The sequence below is a fragment of the Montipora capricornis genome, chromosome 2, assembly GCF_036669925.1.
Source record: "Montipora capricornis isolate CH-2021 chromosome 2, ASM3666992v2, whole genome shotgun sequence".
In the NCBI taxonomy this organism is placed as follows: domain Eukaryota; kingdom Metazoa; phylum Cnidaria; class Anthozoa; order Scleractinia; family Acroporidae; genus Montipora; species Montipora capricornis.
In genome coordinates, this window is record NC_090884.1 from 13,494,318 (window position 1) to 13,514,317 (window position 20,000).

At 38.5% G+C, this 20,000-nt stretch overlaps 1 protein-coding gene and 1 long non-coding RNA gene across 2 annotated transcripts in view; one reads left to right on the forward strand and one right to left on the reverse strand.

Annotated features, from left to right (window-relative positions):
- Positions 1-479: 479 nt before the first annotated feature.
- The window catches only part of LOC138038894 (beta-1,3-galactosyl-O-glycosyl-glycoprotein beta-1,6-N-acetylglucosaminyltransferase 3-like), a 21,845-nt gene continuing 2,324 nt past the window's right edge, over positions 480-20,000 (forward strand). Inside the window, exons 1-2 of the mRNA XM_068884973.1 lie at positions 480-673; positions 19,257-19,415. Of these exons, the coding sequence (XP_068741074.1) occupies positions 626-673; positions 19,257-19,415 (207 nt within the window). The 5' untranslated portion in view covers positions 480-625. The remainder of the gene's footprint in view (positions 674-19,256; positions 19,416-20,000) is intronic.
- On the reverse strand, positions 5,032-8,714 carry LOC138037792 (uncharacterized). Its single transcript, XR_011130101.1, has 3 exons — positions 8,608-8,714; positions 6,410-6,497; positions 5,032-5,784 (listed from the first exon to the last, which is right to left on the reverse strand). It is a non-coding gene; the product is annotated as an uncharacterized lncRNA (long non-coding RNA).

Genomic DNA, 20,000 nt, shown 5'->3' on the forward strand with positions numbered 1-20,000 from the left:
AAACACATCACGCTTGATGAAACTCCTGAACAGGTTTCAATTATAAAATCTCCAAAAATCCAGAATTTGCTGTGTAAAACCTCTAAATACTTGCAAACCTCTAAATACTCGCTCGAACTCACAGCCTTCCACCGCCAGTTTTGTTTTCGTAGCAGTGGGGTTCACTATCGCCGTTAGATTGTTTTTACTCGGAAAGAACTGGCGCTGACTATGAGCGACCGTGACCAATCGACCGACCGCGACCAGCGACCGTGTTCATAATCACAAATCATGGAAGTGAGTTTCTAAACCGCCGTGACCAGAGGCTCGTATTTTTCGCCTCTCCGTTTTAACCACTCGCTCCTCGCGAAAGAAAAATAGAACCTCTGGCACCCAGGGTACCATACTGGCAACCCAGTAAGAAAAAAAAAAAAATTGCGCAGAACAATGTTGTCGCTGACGTGATACAATGACAGTCACGTCTCGCGCGTAACGCGAGCTTGGGCCGCCAATGGAGAATTAAAATTAGATCCAAGCCTAACGCAGGCGCCCTTCGTCCAATCTCGCTTTTAACAGAAAGAAGGTTTCCTCTCGGACTCTTCGTCAAAAATTCGATGAAGAATCGTAAAATCCCGTTTCATCAAACATGGCCTGTATCAAGTGTAGGAGGAGGATCAATGCTCTTCAAAAAATGGTGAGTGATCAGTAAAATTGGCTACATATTCGAGTTGCAAATTTATGACCTAACAACTCCCTAAAAGCGGTGGTTGAATCAATCAGTCGATGAAAAATCGTGATGGTTCAATTTGTTTTCTAAGTATTTCTTGGGGTTATCTGGTTTCATCGTCTTCTTTAAAATTAGCAGTTGATTTCTGTTCAAATCTCTGAAACTGAACAGTAACATAACGCACGTCGGCCAGTAAAACAGGCAGACTGCAGATTGCGTGCGGACCGACTAGGTATAAAATACAGATTGAAGACTGCTGGCTGATTGGGTATAAAATGCAGACTGGTACTGAACATCTTTCTTGAAACTTCCTGTCAATAATACACACTAAAATTCCATATTAATTTTACAAAGTGGCCATTCGTGCGGGATCCGTGCTTATACATGTGATAAATACACACGGAAGTCTTCTTGGAATGATTCTCACAGGTTCAATTAACACGCTGAAAGTCTTACTCGTCTATGATTCTTTTGTATACAGTTCAGTTATCAAAGAACGGCATTGATGCTGTTTTAATTTCGCGAAATACCTAGCTCCTTCGTTCGATGTCACCGGTTATCTGACCCACCTCGGGTAATTTGAAATCCAAGCACCCATTTCAAGTAGCCTTGTTAAATAGTATTTAAGTCTCAGCACCCATTTTAAAACAGTTAGCTTTTAATAACTGCGTGGCTGTGTCGTTCATAATCATTTTAAGAAGACTCCCGTATGAATAGCAAAATAATATAGGCCGGTGTACAGGTCCCGTATGAACAGTGACTGCCTATATTTTAACTTGCCCTCTATTGGAAAATCATCAACCTTGAATTATTCATGTGAGTGAAAGGACTTTTTGTTGGTATCTGGTCACTTTGTTCCATGGTCAGTTTGTTCCAATTCAGTTTGTCTCAAGTTACAGTCGGATCCTTTCACAAAGTACTCACCACCGCGCACCAGTGGCTCGGTTGAGCATCGGGCTGTCATGCGCGAGGTCATGAGTTCGACTCCGGCCGGACCAACACTCAGGGTCTTAAAATAACTAAGGAGAATGTACTGCCTTTGTAATTACATCTGCAAATGGTTAGACTTTCAAGTCTTCTCGGATAAGGACTGTAAACGGGAGGTCCCGTCTCATAACCCTTGTTGGAAATTAAATAGTATGGGACGTTGAAGAACCCACTCACTATTCGATAAGAGTAGGGGACGTAGTCCCCGGTGTTGTGGTCTGACCTTATCTGGATGGGGGCATCTTTCACTTCCTAAAATAGAATTGTAAACTGTGTAATAAGCAGTCTGGCTAAAGTCCCACGAAAAACATTGTAAATTAGTCCTGAAAAGCCCCGAGGGGAGAGACTAATAGCTTCACTCACTCACTCACTCACTCACTCACTCACTCACTCAGGTAGTTTGACCCCTAAACCCAAACTCAGGGTTTTCAATAAAAATTTTAGAATTCAAATAATGTAGCTAGCAAATCAGACAGCTTACACCAAGTACTGGACTGCTGGAATGCTCCCTAAAAACAACTGTGTGCTCAATCTTTGATAATGACAGGGGAACCGAAATTGCTCCCAAAATTACTCAGAATTCAGGGATCTCTTTTGTTTTTCGTGAGCAAAAGTTTCTGGAGCCAAGGTTCATGTTCGGTGCGAATGTTTCTCATGTTATTTGTAAAATTTGGGGTAATCTCCAAGGAAAAGTAAGCGACAAGTTTAAATGTGCATTAGACGGCGAATTTTGCCGGCCCGTCTTCGTTTTCGGGCTCTTTGTTTTCAATGCTACTTTCCAAGTTCTTGTAGATCAATCGATACAAACTTCAAATCAATCTCCTACAGTTATCAAGTAGGCTTATTCAAGTGACTATTTGTGGAACAATCTGACTTGGAACGGAATTACTTGTACTAATCTCGTTTTCGTCCAACTTCTTTAGTTCTCTCTATAGTAAACAACCCCTTTACACGATACCTAATGGCCTCACTTTGCATGCGTTGTCATAGCCAGGGCATGTTCATTTTCTTGCACTAAAAAACAAAACTGTTGACATGAAATGGTGTGAGACTCAGAACACCAATCTGGTGCACCTAACAGTAAACAACAGCACAATTCAGCCTTTAGATTAATTGCAAAATACCCCTCCACTTATTTGCATATTGAATAACATCCTAAACTCGATCTTCGGAGAACACAGCAGGATAGGTGGCAGGGTATTTAGCAGTTTGGGGGCAACCAAGGCAAAAACAAAACAGCCTTGTTTTTTTTTTTTTTTTGTTAGAAACAGCTTCATGAAATGAACACCAGCAAAATCTCGGAAAGGCGATTTGTGTGACACTACAGATTTAGTGTGTATTATTGACAGGAAGTTAAACAGTCCAAACCGTAGACTGCAGACCTGGGCTAAAATACAGACTACCATAGTTACTCCCCGCCCCTCAAAATTTCAACAGAAATAAAGGCTATAGTATAATAAGTTAACATATGCTATTCACCGGGCGGGAGCTCGGTATAGTGAAAAACTGTGCCAGAGGTCTCAAGTGCAGCCGAGACTGAGGGCACAGTTTTTTTCCTATAAGGACTGACTTAGGCCAGTGAATAACGTTTTTATTTATTTATTTATTTATTCCAGTTTTAAAGGGTGGGAGACACTCCTTGCAAAAAACTGGAAAAGTAATACGATAAAAACTTGCATATATGTGGCATCTTGTTGCCAAAATATTGGACTCAAAATTGTAGGTGCTGTGTACATGTATATGCGGGACCAATGCTTTCAGAGGGAGTAAACTGGCTGGTATGGGGTAAAAAATAGCCCTAAAAACCTTCAATAAGGGAAGATTAAGTATATTCTTTGACAGATCACTTCAACACTGATCTCTCTCCACCATGTGCGAGAAAATACCATGGTATGCGGCATACCATGGTATGCGGGAGAACTGACAAGGCAAGTTCGACTGTTTTGTTGCCCTTCATTATCTGCACAGCATATTTGTCCATGGGGTTTTGAAACTCTCATTTATAGACATGTTTTTCTCCGATCAATGGTTTCCATAAGTATTTATAAACAACCTTTCCTTGATGTGTACAACATGACTCGGTCTAGAATTCGCTCTGTAAATGACTGTGTGGTTACTAAGTAAATGTTGCATATCTTTCCCTGCACGTTATTTCGTTCAAATTGTTATGGCTCTTATTTCAACTGTGGGCTTCAACAATGAAGACAAATGTCGTCAGTCTCAAGAATTATGAAAATTTATTAAAGATATGCTTTTTATTATAAAAGGTACTTTAAGAGTTTATTAACTTCTTATGGTCGCTGCAAATACACAACATTTTTCTTTTCACGAACAACCGCGAACAAACAAACAACTTTTTTGCCAGAGTGCTTATTTTAAGCCATTGACTCCTGGGGGTTCCCCATTGACAAGTAAAACTGTCTGGCATTAGACAGAGTTTGGGTGTCAAAAGGTTAATGAAGTTGTTATTTTTTTCTCAAAACCATGCTTGGAATTTGGGGGTGTGGCTTATCTACGAGTATGGCTTATACATGATTTTTTACTGTAATTTTATTTTAACCATTGTCTCACGTGGAAACATTTTGTGAACCCAGGTGGAAATCTTATTAATATCTCACTAAGATTTTTAATAAGTTTCTTAACAAGATCTTACTTTGTTTCTTAATTAAAAATCTTACAAGATCTTTGTAAGATTCTTACCAAGATTCTTACAAGATCTTATGAGAATCTTGTAAGAATCTTGTATAAGATCTTAGATAAGTTGTTAAATAAGCTCTTGTAAGATCTTACAACATTCTTACAAGATCTTTTAAGAATCTTTTTAAAGAATGTTACAAGATCTTATGAGGTGTTGTGTGGCTAAGATCTTCCAAGAATGTTGTTCCTGGATCTTACAAGATCCTTCAGGAATCTTGGGCAATTTATATTGCAAGATTACCAACAATACATGTAAACTTATAAATTTTGGGGGCTTTCTGCAGGTACAGGAGAGCATTGTATTTTTGGTCACTTTATTTGGAGTTGTTTTGTTTTACATAATCCGTGCTCCAGTAACTGCCAAACGAAGCAAATCTTGCAGGCTTCTTATTAGTAAATTCGCACAACATGTACATGTACAATGTAGCAATATTTTTACAAATCCAACAGTAATGCTGTCTTGTGGTGTCATTATCTGCAAATTACAGTCAACTCCCAGTAACTTCAACCCTTGTTCATTAAATATAATCACTTTTGTTTCCCTTGAGGTCATTATCTGTTGTCATTGCCAGTCTCTCCACAAATTATTATCCCCTTTAATGCTACAGCTGTACCTTACAAAGTGATGCTGCACAATATTATTCTTTTGTGTATTTTATTGAAAAGCATACGGCAACTGAGTACATAACACTTTCATGAGAAAAATTAATGTTTCAATTAAGTTGAATGAGTTGGAGTGATTTTTACTTCAAACAGAGTACAATTTTCAATATCATAAGAACAAAATTAATACATTGTAAGCGATAGACTGAATGCACTAAGTGCTTCAGGACCCCTAACAAGCATGAAAACAAGCCTCTTTTCCTCTTATCTCGAGCTTGACCTAAAATATTACTGGCAATTCAGGTCACAATCAAGTCTGACCAGAATTACCCATAATATTTCAGGTCAAGTTCAAGATTACTCAAAAAGAGGCTTGTTTTCATGCTTGTTAGGGGTCCTGAAGTACTTACCGGTAGTGCATTCATTCTATCCCTTCCAAAAACCTTTTTTTACTGTTATTCACACTCCTTTTGCAAAACAAGTGATCATATCTAATAAAGTGGAATGTTCGTATCTAATTTCTGGTTCGTAAGTTCTGCTTTCTACTAACTTCGATGTTGTTTTTTTAATGATTGCAAAAGGAGAGTGAATTTAGCATAAAACTGGGCGAAATTCCAACCATAAGGTGTATTTTCAGGCAAAATTCAATTAATTGCTCTGTAAGCTATTTCTAAGATTTATTGACATCTTTTGCATCTTGAATCTAAACACTTCTGATTCAGTAGTAACCTTATCTGTGCCCATTTCTTCTGAAATTGCACTTCCTCAATGTTATCTTTTAATTATTGCTCCTGTATAAAAAAGATAAAGAAATAATGATTAGTCAACTGAACTATGCAGCTTAGCTTTTCCAAGATATCAAAACTTTGATTAATTGAAGGCAACAGTTTTAAAGTTGAAACTATGTGGGTTAAGCACTAAGCTAAAAATAGTATATGGTGTATTGGAATGATGTTTGAGACTAACTTGAAAGTTTTCCTTGTGTGTGTTCGAATTTACAAAGTAATGCTAAATAAAAAACTAATACCGGTATTTTAACTCAATTTGTTCAATAGTTTAACTAAACATGTAATTCACTGAGTTAATCGATACTCAATTCTCCCTTTCAAATAACGTTATTGTATTGTAGACTTGCAATAATAATTATTAAAGTTTTTGGTTTTGGTATAGGATATTAGTCTTCAAGTTGGCTTCAGCAATGTATAGCCATATATGGAAAGAACTTATTTTGTGCTTCCAGAATTTACTGGAATTCTGGAAGCTAAAGTGCAAATTTATAAATTAAAAAAAAAAAAGCATGATTTACATTGTCACATCCAGAGTTGATCCAGTTGATCAATGTGTGAAAAGGGGATTTTTATACAGCTACCTACCTTTGCCTAATAGGGAAACAAATTATCTCACACATAAACTTACACATAGTACATGTAGATGTACTGAGTGCCATAGTTATGAGCTGTATTAATCAAAGAGGACAGTGGGAGAGCATTTATTATTGTTGCTCCTGTATAAAACAGATAAGGAAATAGTGATTATTGATTAGTCAACAGAACTATGCAACTTAGCTTTTCCACTATCAAAACTTTGATTAATTGAAGGCAACAGTTTTAAAGTGGAAACTATGTGGGTTAAGCATTAAGCTAAAAACAGTATAATATTGGAATGATGTTTAGACTAAAAACCGACTGTCGGCCAACAGTCGGCCGACAGTTTGTGTTATGTTTGAGGCCAAAGTGTTGGCCGACTGACGGCCAACAGTCGGCCGACAGTCGGTGACCTGTTGGCAACCTGTCGGTAACGTGTCGGTAACCTGTCGGCGGGACAAACTAAAATGATCGTAAGCATTTACTTGTCTATTGCTTCTAAACTTCGCGAAAAGAGTTAAAGGCAGTTCATAACGATACCTTGAGCAGCACTTATACTACTAATATGGCTTTTGTCCACTGTTTTAGCGTTGGCTAGCAATTACCCAATTTGCTTCCTATGTTAATTCATACTTAAGGTGATTCCTTAGTAACAGAAGTTGTCGTAAGATTTTTTTAAAACTTTGCTCGATTGTTCCCTATATTATGGTGACTCGAAATGTGCAATCAAAAAAGTAGGTCACCGAGCTCGTTTGAGAGACATAACTTGTTCAAGTTACTCATTTAAGCATTTCGCCTTCATCTATCAAGGACAAGTTTATTCCATCGTTTCAGGCTAAGTTTGGAAGGAACAGGAAGCACAGCTTTAACGTAATTCTTGAAATAACAAAACAGGTGAATTGTGTTGCTCAAAAGGAATAATTTAATGTTTGTTTTATGGCACAGGCACAAGTCTTGAAAAAGCACTGACTACAAATGTTCTTCGGGTGCGTGATCTCGAGGAGACAATTTTGTGTCCACGAGTGATGGCTACGAATACTATCTTTCCTGTAACTTTTTTTTCTGACGTAAATTTTTTGTAATTTTTTTACAGCGCAAAGAAGATCAGTAAGAGAATAAAATTATGACAAAAAAAAGATAGGTCACCAACCTCGTTTAGGAGAAAACAGAAAGCAAATCAAGCTCGACCCCTCGACAACACGTCTCCCCGATAGCAGGGTTTCACTTTCACTGTCGGACTTAAATGTTCTCTAGCATCATCAAGGCTATCACTCGACTTTTTGTTTTGTGAGAGTTGAAAAAGTTTCTTGTTTTGCTCTTTACTGCTGTGCTCTGAAAACGGCCATTCTTCTTTATAGCGAGCTTTCCCTCGCGAAAGGTCGCCATTTTGAAATGTTTTTGGCCACGTTCGATATATCAATATTCACACATGGGTATGAGTCTTTATGGTTTAATTTAAACATTTTTTTGTTTAGAATATCCGTTGAGACTTGTGAGACAAAGAGCCATGAAATTTGACCATAAAGCCTCTTAGCCATGCCTGAATACGAACGGGGCTTACGCTGTGTTATGCGCAGAACAGGATGCGCAGTGCAATACTAGGGAATCACCTTAATTCACTAAGTTAATTGATACTCAATCCTCCCTTTTAAATAAAGTCATTGTGTTGTAGACTTGCTGTGATAATTATAAAAGTTTTTGGTTTTGGTATAGGATACTAGTCTTCAAGTTGGCTTCGGCAGATAGCAATATATGGAAAGTAAAGAAAACTTATTTCTTGCTTGCAGAATTTTCATTGAATTCTGGTGATCTGGAAGCTAAAGTGCAAATTTATAAATTAAAATAATTTACAGTGTCACGTCCAGAGTTGATCTAGATGGTCAATGTGTGAAAAGCAGATTTTTATACAGCTACCTATCTTTGCCCAGAAGGTCAATAAATAAAATTATCTCGCACATGAACTTTCACGTAGATGCACTGAGTGCCATAGTTATGAGAAGCATTAATCAAAAAGGACACTGGGAGAGCTCTTAAATCATATGTGCTGAGGGAGCGTTCTCCAATCATTTAGTCATTTGCTTAACCGTATTGTCAAGCTACGGAAATGCTTGTTTAAGTTTATTACTTTATCTACTGGGTGATTAATTAATGCATGCATTGGATGTATGAAAAATATTTGAATGGTAAATCGCAAATTTAGAGACAGTCCAGACTCAAAGTAAACAGTATTTTCTCGTAGTTACAGCTTACCTGTTGTAAAGGAGTTGTTACCAACATTTTCTTGTTTTGGCTTAGCGCTTTTCACGCGTAAAGCAACCGAAATAAAAGCTTGAATCAGAGTCCTTGAATCATCGCTTTATAATCAACCGCCTCCTGTGACTGCTGACCAGAGCATAAGGCGGCTCACTCGTTCTCAGTCTCTTACCTGCTATCCAAGATGGCCGATTTGACTCGATTTCTTGCATTCATGTACGGAAATTGAACAAGATTTATGGCGGACTCGCTGTTTTTAAAGCTTTTATTAAAGGCAAAAATAGCTTCTTCGTTGGGTGAGTTGACTGCTGTCTTGTAGTGTCTGTGGCCTGTCCAGGATCTGTAATAAGAGGCCAGGTTCCTCAGAATTTTAAGTCCACCGTAAGCCCTGTCAAAGATTTTGAAAATTTGCAATACTTCCAACTTGGACATGGAAATGCCAAGGAATTCCAAAAATAGTAGAATAGTAGGTAAAATCACTTGTAAATTTGAAGTACAGACTCTGTTGGTCACACATTATTATGAAGATCAAGCTCTTTCAGTAGGATTTTCCAGTAATTGTTTATCTTTATTTGATTTTCTTTCATGTTTTTGTTTTTGAGACCGTCTACACACTCCTAAAACAAAGTATTGTTAAAAAAAAAAAACCCTTGGCTCGTTTATCTTTCAAGAATAAAATTATTGTTGTGAGAGAAAAAAGTCAAGTCACCTTCAATACGTTTTAAAGAAGCCAGCCTGAGTAAACGTCCTTATGAGATCGTGAAAGGTCTTTACGAAGATAAAGTCTGGCAACATCTTAACCGTGAAAGATCTTGCAAGATATTGAAGGGTGTGTACTAAGATCTTTTCTAAGATCTTATGTAGGATCATTACGTAGAACTTGTAAGATCGTTTCTAAGATCCATACTAGATAAGATTTTGTAAGATTTTTCCTAAGATCTTGACTTATAACTTTTAAAATTTTTACTAAGATCTTTTGTAGATCTTAAGTGAGGTGTTTTAGCATAACAATAATAAAGTAGTATTCTCGTTTGTCTCACAATGTGGTCACTTGTGATAACCATGGGGGTGACAGGCCTACACAACTCCTATCCACGTGTTTTAGCCAGCTTAGAGTTTGGCTCGAAAGAGTGTGTCTTTTAAGGATCTGCCCCTTTTGTACGAAACGATCGGGGGATCTTGAAATATTTCGCCATGTAGCGGTTGTTGCTGGGTTAAATGCCATTTTTGCATGAGTATTTGTTTAAGATTAGGCACCGTAGGACGGTATTGTGTGATGAAAAGACAGGATTCGCTTATTTTTTTGCATTTTGGTAGGAGGGCTTGTTTCCTGTTCTCAAAGTGTAGCCGTAATCAGGCTTTCTGGATATCCTCGTTCAATACGACTTGCTCTAAAATGCGAGATTTTAGTTTTGAATTTCTTTTTCAGAGGAGTTTGTACGGGGAAGTCTAAGTGCTTCACCGTTGATAGAGCCCGTTTTTAGACCCCTAAAGGGTGGCAACTTAAGAAATGCGTGTACTGAAATGTTTCAGTAGGTTTGAAATGCGTTTCAATATGCAATGTAGATTTGTTTGCGAATCGTTCGCCTTTGAAAACGTTTGTGTCATGAGTCGCCATGGTCTGAAAGCAATGCTTCAATCACCATTTGGGCATGTTCTTCTTTGAAGGTTGTTGGGACTGCTAGAGGTCCGTCTTCAGTTAGAAGGCTCATGGCCGTTTTTCTCAGGCAAGACCGCGGTTTCGATCCTTCGGGATCTCGTCAGTTGCCGATAAAGGAAAGCGATAGAGACCAATGTTCGGTATGACTCAGGCAAATAGCATGTTATTCAAGTTTTTATACTCAAATGGCGGATCGAAAATTCTGCATTTTAATTGGTTGGTTTGTCACTCGCGAGAAGTGAGCATGTAGCATTCGATCCTATTGTACACAGCTTCATGCTGTGTTTCTTCTTGTGGCTAAAAAGTTCTCTTAACAGCATGTAGTGTTTTTTAGTGGACTGATAGTGTTTTTGATGGAATAGCGCTGTTGTTTTCCTTCAGATAGCCAAGTAGGAGGGGTTGACTTTCGGAATTTCAATGCGTATTCTGTGCTTTTTCTGCAGCTTTTAGTGTAACTATCGCACACTTAATTGTTCACATGCTATAATGAGATTTTTGCGTAAAGTCCGTACTCGAAGATCTTATTTGATTCCTGGGATTTGATCATGTTCTACCTCAAAAACGTTTTTAATATTCTAGGTTTCTAACATAGTTTTCGATTCTCGTTGTCCTACCTGCTAGTATACGGAAGATTTTCAATGCTTGAACAGAGGGAAGCTTCGTTAAAAGCTTAGTAGAATACAGAAAAGGTAATATTATTGCCTCTGGTAAGCCTTAATTACCGTCAAATATGATGTTTTTCTAATGCCCATCAAATATGATGTTCGAATGCCCGTGAAGGCATCACATTCGTTGCCGTGGGTCTGGCGGAAGGTAAGAGCTGCCCTATTCACAACTAGTATAAAGCAGACCAAACTTAAAAAAAAAATCGATCTGTTATAATATTGAACGTTAATATTTTCGCTGGCGGTGCGCTCTTATTCAGCCATACTGCAAAGTTGCGACATTAGGAAACAATAGAATGAACAATAGCTCATGTGGCCTTTGTCTTTAAGCTCCGCCCTGACAAGTTGATGAGCTAAGCGGTACTCCCAACGGAGCACAGCGCGCGTAAATTTGGACCAATGAGAGTCACTCAGTTTACGCTTCATCGATAATATCACAGATCTATAGTTTTTGCCGTACAGTAAGTAAATGTCCCCAAAACAATAGGCATTCTGCTTGATGACCAAAACTAGGATGACCCTTCAACATAATATCAGATTGTCTAATTGACAGAACACCTGAACTGCGCATTTTTAGTTGAGCTTTTTTTATACTTTCTATTTACTTTTAGCATCCGAAATTATAGCTCATAACACTAAGGGTCAGTTGCGACTGAACTTTTGACTAATTGGCATGCAAACATGTGGCTCATATAATTTTACACTTGGAGATGTTTGCTTTTTACACTTCTTTACGTTTCTTCATGTCAACTACAGCTGTAACAGACGTTTTCTTTAAATGCTTCATAAAGTTGACTTACTTCAAGTATTTGGGGAGCGTGTAGAGAGCGCTAAAAGTGGCCAAGTAGGTCGCTAGAGCGGCTATAGTTAGAAATCCAATCTGATCATCATGCACGCGAACTTTTAATATTCTGGTCGCAGTACATGATTTTCCATTTCCGTACTCCTGACTTCTAGTGTATGGAAGGTAAACGATGTATGAGAAGAGGAACATTTCGTAGAAAGCTTTAAATTCAAACAACGATAAGTTTTATTACTGTTATGATGTTCTATGAAGTTCCAAGCTAACGTTACATGAGAATGCAATGAGCGTTGCTAACACGTCGAGCTGTATTAAAACTTTCAATAAACTCAACGGTGGTAAACCATAACCTCTATTAGTGTTAACAATGAATTGCTCCATTGTGCGACCGTTCTTGGCTCTTCTTGTTGCTGTTCGGCGCTTAAAAGTTGGTCTCACTATTGATCACTTCCGTTTCAATCATTTCCGTATGTGATTCTTTTACATAGCTACGAACTGTATCACACATTTCTCAGTAATATAACTGACACCTGAAGTCCCTTTTCCGCTTTCAACAATGGAAATTATAGGAGACGTCTACACGCAAATTTGGTTATCGGAGAACCAAATAAATTTTGTCCACTCCTGCCACACGTGATAAGGTTGCTAAGCAACTTGCATTGTTGAAAGCCAAAAAAGGACTTCAGGTGTGAGTAAATGTTACTGAGAAATGTGTCATACAGTTCGTCGCTGTGTAATTAAAATCACAGATGGAAATGATAAATTCGCCAGCGTTAATACCATTCACAGACATAATCCTCGAGGTGCGCAACATAACCTGTTTATTCCGCGACCGAACACTGAGGCCCTCGAGAAAAGTTTCCGTTATAGGGGCGCTGTAACATGGAACAGTCTGTAAGCGGAGGCTAAGCAGGCCACTACTTTAAATAGTTTTTATTCCGCTATTGTATATTAGAATTTTCTTAACTTAGTTTAGCACTTATTATAAGATTTTTTAATAATGTTTGTAATGTTGAAGTCTTAGCTTTTTTGTACTAGGTTTAATGCGCACGGCTCTTTAGAAGACCACTCTGTAGTGATAAGGATCCCGTGGATAAATAAAGTTGTTGTTGTTGTTGTTGTTGTTGTTGTTGTTGATTGAAACAGAAGTCAGTGCTCATTGCTGAGGCCAATTTTTAAGTGCCGAAAAGCCACAAGAAGGGTCGCATACTGGAGTAAAAATGCAATTCATTGTTGACACTAGTAAAGGTTATGGTTTATCACCGTTGAGTTTGTTGAACGTTTTAATACAGCTCGACGTGCTATCAACGGTCATTGCATTATTAAACGTTAAACCGGGAAACGTCACGACAGCAACAAGACTCATCGTTGTTTAAATCCAAAGCATTCTTCGAAATGTTCCTCTTTTCACGCATTGTTTACCTTCCGTATGTATGCTAGAAGTCAGGAGTACGAAATCAAAAAAAATGTACTCCGACCAGAATTTTAAAAGTTCGTGAGGTAGATCATGATCAAATTGGATTTTTAACCATAGCTGCTCTAACGAACTATTTGGCGACTTTTAGCGCTCTCTACGTACTCCCTAAATACTTGAAGCAGTTAAACAAATAAAGAAGTGTAAAAAGCAAGCACCGCCAAGTGTAATATATGAGCCACATGTTTTCATGCCGATTAGTCGAAAGTTCAGTCGCAGTTATTGTCCCTCAGTCTTTCAGATGCTAAAAGTAAATAGAAATTATCGAAAAAACCCAACCAAAAATGAGCAGTTGAGGCGTTCTATCAATTAGAAACTCTGGTATTATGTTGAAGAGTCAACAAGGGTCATTCTAGCGTTGGTAATTTGTTAGGATTTGTTAGGGGGTATTTACGTGAAACCGGCCGCCGTTGCAGCCGTTTACGTAAAACCAGGACGAAATGATATCTTTTGTCAAATAAATATATCGCTGAGGCAGATGAGAGCCAACAGCATACAGGCTTGAATTTAAATTTCTGGACCCGGTCTGAAATTTGTTGTAGGAGAGTTTCTGGTCTCGGTCCAGCAATCGAGACAAAGTCAGACCGGTCTGTGTTCATTTTCAGGCCGGTCTCATGTCAACGAGAAAGAAGAAATGTATGGAGAACGAAAAAATGAAATGTATACGAATGAAAATGTATACGAACTCATGCCGGTCTGAGTTCGTCTCGCTCTCATGTAAATAAGCGCTTACTTTGGAAAAGATCCTACTTGACGGTAAGGCTTACCAGAGGAACTAATGTTATCTTTTCCGTATTCTACTAAGCTCTTTACGAAATACCCCTCTTCCGTATACTAACAGTTAGGAAAAGGAAAATCGAAAAACATGTGATGAAGCCAGGATATTAAGACGTTTGTGAGGTAGAACATGATCAAATCACATCTTTGACCGCTCTCCCACGTAACCGCTCAGGCGATTTATTTGGCGGCTTTTTAGCGCTTTTGGTACTTAAAAGAATAACAAGACGGAGAACAGTACGCTAATCGATAATTGAAATTCGTTGGTCCACAAAGAAGAATACCGGAGCTGTTTCTTCACAGACATTATGACGTGGCATGTGCCTTCTGCTGCAGTTTAAAGGCGATAAAACAGCGTTTCAAATTCCATCGTTCAGGTATTGCTTGGATGCAATGAAAGGCAAAGGCTTTTAAATTCTTATCCGAAAAGAGCGGTGTGTAACTGAAGTAGTGACTGTTGCGGATTGCAAAGTAACCTTACCACCAAGCGTCCAATGAGAAGAATGTGTGGCAGTAAGAATTAACAAAAGCAGTAATGTTACTTGAGTTTTATGTATGGAACTTGGTTGAAGGAACATTGCTCCGTGGAATTCATGTAGTTTGCCACTGTCTATGGGACTGTTGTTTTCTAGTCGGAAACATGCCAAGGGCGCGCCATTGGCAAAAAGGTCATTTTTTCAGCGACAGGTACAAAACAAAGGTCAGAGGTCATTGTTTTAGCAATACAGAAAGTATCCTAAACATTCATAAAAGCTTACCTTTGGCCTTACCTTGAATAATTGCATCAGAATATCAACGTACCATGTCCAAAGGGCTAAATTTGTTCCATCTATTTTCTTAACTAATGTATGTCATATTTCCAAAAAAATCGACAAACTGGTTATCGTCAAACATTCCTGATAGCTCCGTTGAGTTTATGAGTTTAGTGATAATGAGATTTTGGGCTGTGACTAGTAGTTCTTGTTTGGTTATGAGTTCCTGAATGTTTTCTTTGACAACTTTTTGGTTGGTGGAAGTTAGGTCTTTGTTGACTTTGTTTAAAAAGAGGTGTCCGAAAGTTGCTGAATTGCTTCTTCTTGGTAGAGGTCAGTGCGTCAAACGACTATCGCGCCGCCTTTGTCGGCTGGATTGATGACGGGATCATTCCGGTTCTCGAGAATTATGAGCGCAGTCCATTCTTCTTTAGAAAGGCTGGAAAGCTTGGTGCTGCAATTGAAGTTTAGTTTATGAGCATCATGGCGGCATGTTTTGATGAAAAAGTCTATTGATGCGAATTGGCCATGAAAATTGTGAAAATTGAAGGCCCAAAAAACAGGCTGGTTATCACCCCAGAGCTGCAGTAGCTAGGCTGTGGCGATCAGGAGAACAACAAAGGTTACCAGCACCAAATATTTAATACCTTTTTGTATGAAAAAGATAGGCTGCGAAATATCAATTCTAATCTTTATAGCAGACATGGTCATTAACATTTTAAGAAGGAATTTACGAGTGGTCTCGCCAGTTTGCTAGTGAATCAAATCTTACTAGGAAAACTTTGCGAGTGAACTAAAAAGTTCACTTGCGAGCTCTGCTATCAAGAAACACCTCAACTTTGATGTACACGTCGAAGAACTAAGCAAGAAGTTATCCCGGAGAATAGCAGTCGGTGCTAATGAAGATAAGATTCATGCCTATGCGCATACTTTACTGCAACGCGATGATCAAATAAGTAATGCTTTATGTGTCTACGGTTTGGTCAATCTGTTTAGTTGAAAACCCAATGAAAGTTCTTAAGCTGCTAAAACGGGGTGCTTGTGTGATCCTGGTGCTGACACAAGATCAAATAGCGTGGAACTTAGCCTGCGTAGCGAGCGTTCCTGTTCGAAAGAACAGCTCCCTGAAACGATTTTCCGCAAACTGGCCCCGCGAAAGTTGGGGCAAGAGACTGAGGGAATGCTTGCAAAAAACCCCCAATTCTTGACAAACCCGCTCGCCCACGAACGGGGGCTTTTGATTGGTGCGGCACAGTCACAATGGTTGACGGGTGACAAATTTTGGAGCAAAAGATTTCTTGTTAGTCCTAGGGTGACAAAGACAATGCCGGAAAATGTGGAAAATTTTGAATCGTGTGTTGAAGCTGATCGAATCGGGTATCAGTTTTACATTAAAAAGGGAGCAAGAACTGGCAATTCGCCATCTTTTTAAATGTATAGATGTAATAGCCGTTTTGCCAACAGGATTCGAAAAAAGCTTAATTTTTCAGATGTTCGTCATGAAATAAAAGAAAACGAATATACAGGCTTCCTCAATATCATCGTGATTTCACCATTGCAAAGCATCATACGCGATCAAGTAAGTGGTGGAGGTAAATTGTATGGGAATGATTACCTGTTATTTAATTGAAAATCTGGACTATTTGGACGATATCCATCAAGGGAAATTCAACATTATTTACGCGTCAGCTGAGCCGCGCTATGGATAAGCGCTTCCATAATTCACAAAAAGCAAAAACTTTTCAACCTTTCACGAAATCTGGAACGGATCATGAAACATGCTGTATTTAGTTGCATTTCATATATGCAAAAGAACCAGGTGAAAATAATCGCCAACCGGTGTTTTCGGCTCTTTTAAACTTTTTACGAGGTTATTAAAACCCTATGAAGTACAAGGGGATAGCCATTTAGCTATAGGAAAGAATGAATTCGTGTTGATTCTTAGCATAAAGGAGTGGTTCACTTTTCAACTACAATAAGGTGATACCGAAAATATTTGGATATTTATCAACTTTGTATACACAGATATCGAGTGGTTTTAAGCCCGTCTTTTACATTTAAGCGCCTTTAGCTCTTAAATATGTTACAAGTATGCCTTATCGGTATTGAATATAACCAACAGAATGATCAAATAATAATAACAAACCAAAAGAGCAGTACTTTGCTTTAGGTGAACACAGTTGTCACTGTCCAGTTTCAATCTCAAGGCGTGCTCCTTTGCTAATACAAGTGGACCTGTGAACTTGGCGGATTGATGAGCAAAGGTCTCTTCGCATATAATTTTAACACACATAGCAGACCTCTCAATCAGGTCTGAAATAGGGTGCGGAAAATAAAAAGTTATTTTTTTCTCTTTGCATGATGTTTTGGTGATATTACAAGAGGCTACGGGTAGCCTATGCTTTGTTCAAAGGATTTTTAACCGATTTCCTTCAAACTTCAGAAATTTCAGGTTTTTTTTATGTTAAAATGTCTTGGTCACTACGTGCTATCATTGCTAAACAACTAATTAACGGGATAAAAGAATTATGAATTTTCTTTTTGTTTAGCCGTGACGAAAAGCAATTAAATAAAGAAAACAAAACAATCTAAAGCGATTTTTTCGTTTCTGCTCTTCTGTCATAGGTTGTCGAGGCATCATGTAACCTTATCGGATTCAAAATTAAAAATCTTTTAAAGATTATGTCAAAAATTGCAATAAAGAGCAAAAAGCAGCTGGAAACAAAGTAAAAATAAACACTCAGCTTCAAGTTTATATCCCTCCAATGCTTGGCTTAAATAAACTGTGTAGCCACCAGTGTGGACCTGACCACAGCTATATATGTCAAACCTGGATTGAAACCGGGGATAAATGCAGGAAAGAATATTTTGCAAACCCGTTTGCACCCTGAACACGAAAAGCGTCGACTGGTAAGAGCTTTAGTTGACGTAGGATGGCTTTGTAACCGCGTCGAGCCACAGAAAGCGCGTGAAAAATGAAGCCTCGCTTATGTTTTGGCGTAACCTAAAAAGTTAACCTGGCTTGAGTCTGCGATCCAATCGAGAACCAGTACCTGGTCAGAGGTCAACTTTAAAAAAGCAGCTGACCTCGATGATCTTAAACTTGAGTCTGCGATATGGTCAGCGGATACCTTGTTTTGACAAGTGTCAATTGGTCGTAACATGGATGTCCAATATCAAAGATGTACGCTCTAAACGGCCGCCATGTTGAGCGTATTGATGATGATGATTATTATTAGGGCTAACCATCATTACCATGAGAAAAGCAACTCATGATGGGTTCACCATATTTTCTCACAAATGGTGCTTGAGCGCAGAGCTTCGCTATTAACCATTTCCTTCGCTTTTGTTTTTTTAACATTATGACTTGCTTTAATTCAGGTTCACGTGTTCGCAAGTTTGTTTTTGTATCTCATAGACGTTTAGATTTTCAATTACAAAATCTGTTTTGATTGACCACAACCTTATTGTGTAACTAGTTCACCCTGAAGTCAAAATAGCTACGTTTCATTTCCGAGGAAACAAAACAAGAAATAAGTAGTGTTTCGTCTCCGGACTCAGTGAGCAGCTCTGGTGATGATGAGAAATATTATGGTGTTTAGAAACGCTTAATACTTTCAATACTGTTAGAATCATAAAATTATGTAACTAGGCCGGTGAGATGTGTTACTGAGTCACACGTTAACGGGGTACTGCGTGCAAAGAAAACACAAGAACTAGTTTCAGGTCACGCACACAATTCTTTAATAAATGTCACGTAGTCTTTCGTGGTTTGGTGGTCATCACGATCACCTCTAAATGAGGAGATGCCAGATCCGAACCCTAATAAAGACAAACGGAAAATGGATTAGCTTATACTATGGAGATATAGTTGCACAGGGGAGGTTTCCGAAGCACTCATACAATATATATTAATCGAAAAGGTTGACGAAAAAATTAGCTAAAATACTTAGAGTAAATACCTAAACAGTAACTAAAACAAAGATCGATCATTTGAAAAATACGGTTGAAATAACGAAATAAAATGTTACTTTTTCATAATTATTTTTTCAAATTACAGGAAGAATTTCTATCCTAAAACGCTACTCAACTGGAACATTTGAACGGGAACCCAGCAATAACGGTTGAAAATCATAAAATGTTAGAAAAATCAATATAGTATTCAGAGAAAGTGTCAAATTAAGTTTTGTCCATCGTGGCGTGTGGAAAGAACAGAAAGTGGCACACGAGGCGATTGCGAGTGTGTCACTGATGTTACCACTTTTTAATATAGTGATGACATCAGCCATTCGTCTGACCTCTAATAAATCATAGGTGAGAACCAATCAAAATGCGTGCATTATTGAGCTTATTATATAATGAAGAAATAGATTCCATGTTACCGTGCGTCAGTTCAGTAATAGATCACAGATGACGTCAAAATGTCGTAAGAACAAGAAAGTGCCACACGAGGTAATATCCTGTTTAGAGATGTGTTCTAATTTTTTTCTTCGTATTTCTTGTCTTCTATTTACAGGTGTGGGCTTTCGTGGCTTCAACGAATGTTCTGCCTGCGTGCTTACTCTTGCTTGTCATAAATTGTATCATCGCCGTGAAGTATATTTCAATCGTACGGAATACCAACTCGGAAGCACATAATATAAATTCAATTGCAGCAAATCCAAGTACGCCGAAGGTAATGTAATAATGATAAATTCATGGGCACATTATTCAGTCACTCACTTCGGGGTATTAAGGTTACGGTATACCTTCAGATCGGCAATTTTCTTCAAATTTGGAATTTTTCTGTTAAAGTAATGATTGAAATGGGATATCTAATGTAAAAAAGAAATTATTAAAAATAATTAATTATTGGCCGAGAAATGGGGAGTCAGGGGAGTCAGGATGGCTTAGTGGTTATCAACAGTGCCTTCCACCTCTGCGACCCGGGTTCAACTCTCGGCCCCGGGACCGTATGTGGCTTGAGTTTCAGTCGATCTCAACCTGACTCCGAGGGTTTTTCTCCGGGTACTCCGGTTTTCCTCCCTCAGCAAAATCGACTCACAGCCTATTCCATCAGGCTGTGCTGCTGTGCTCCGAGGTCATCCATGGGTCGTGTTCAGGAGCCGAGCGCCTAGCCGGCAGCACAGCTCCATCGGTCCGATCTCGTTGAGCCGGACCCTTAGCAATTCAGTCTCCGACTGCGAGAAAGGGCGATTAGCAGGTCACGTCTTCTCTTCTCTTCTCTTCTCTTCTCTAAAAATACCCGTTTGATTGACAG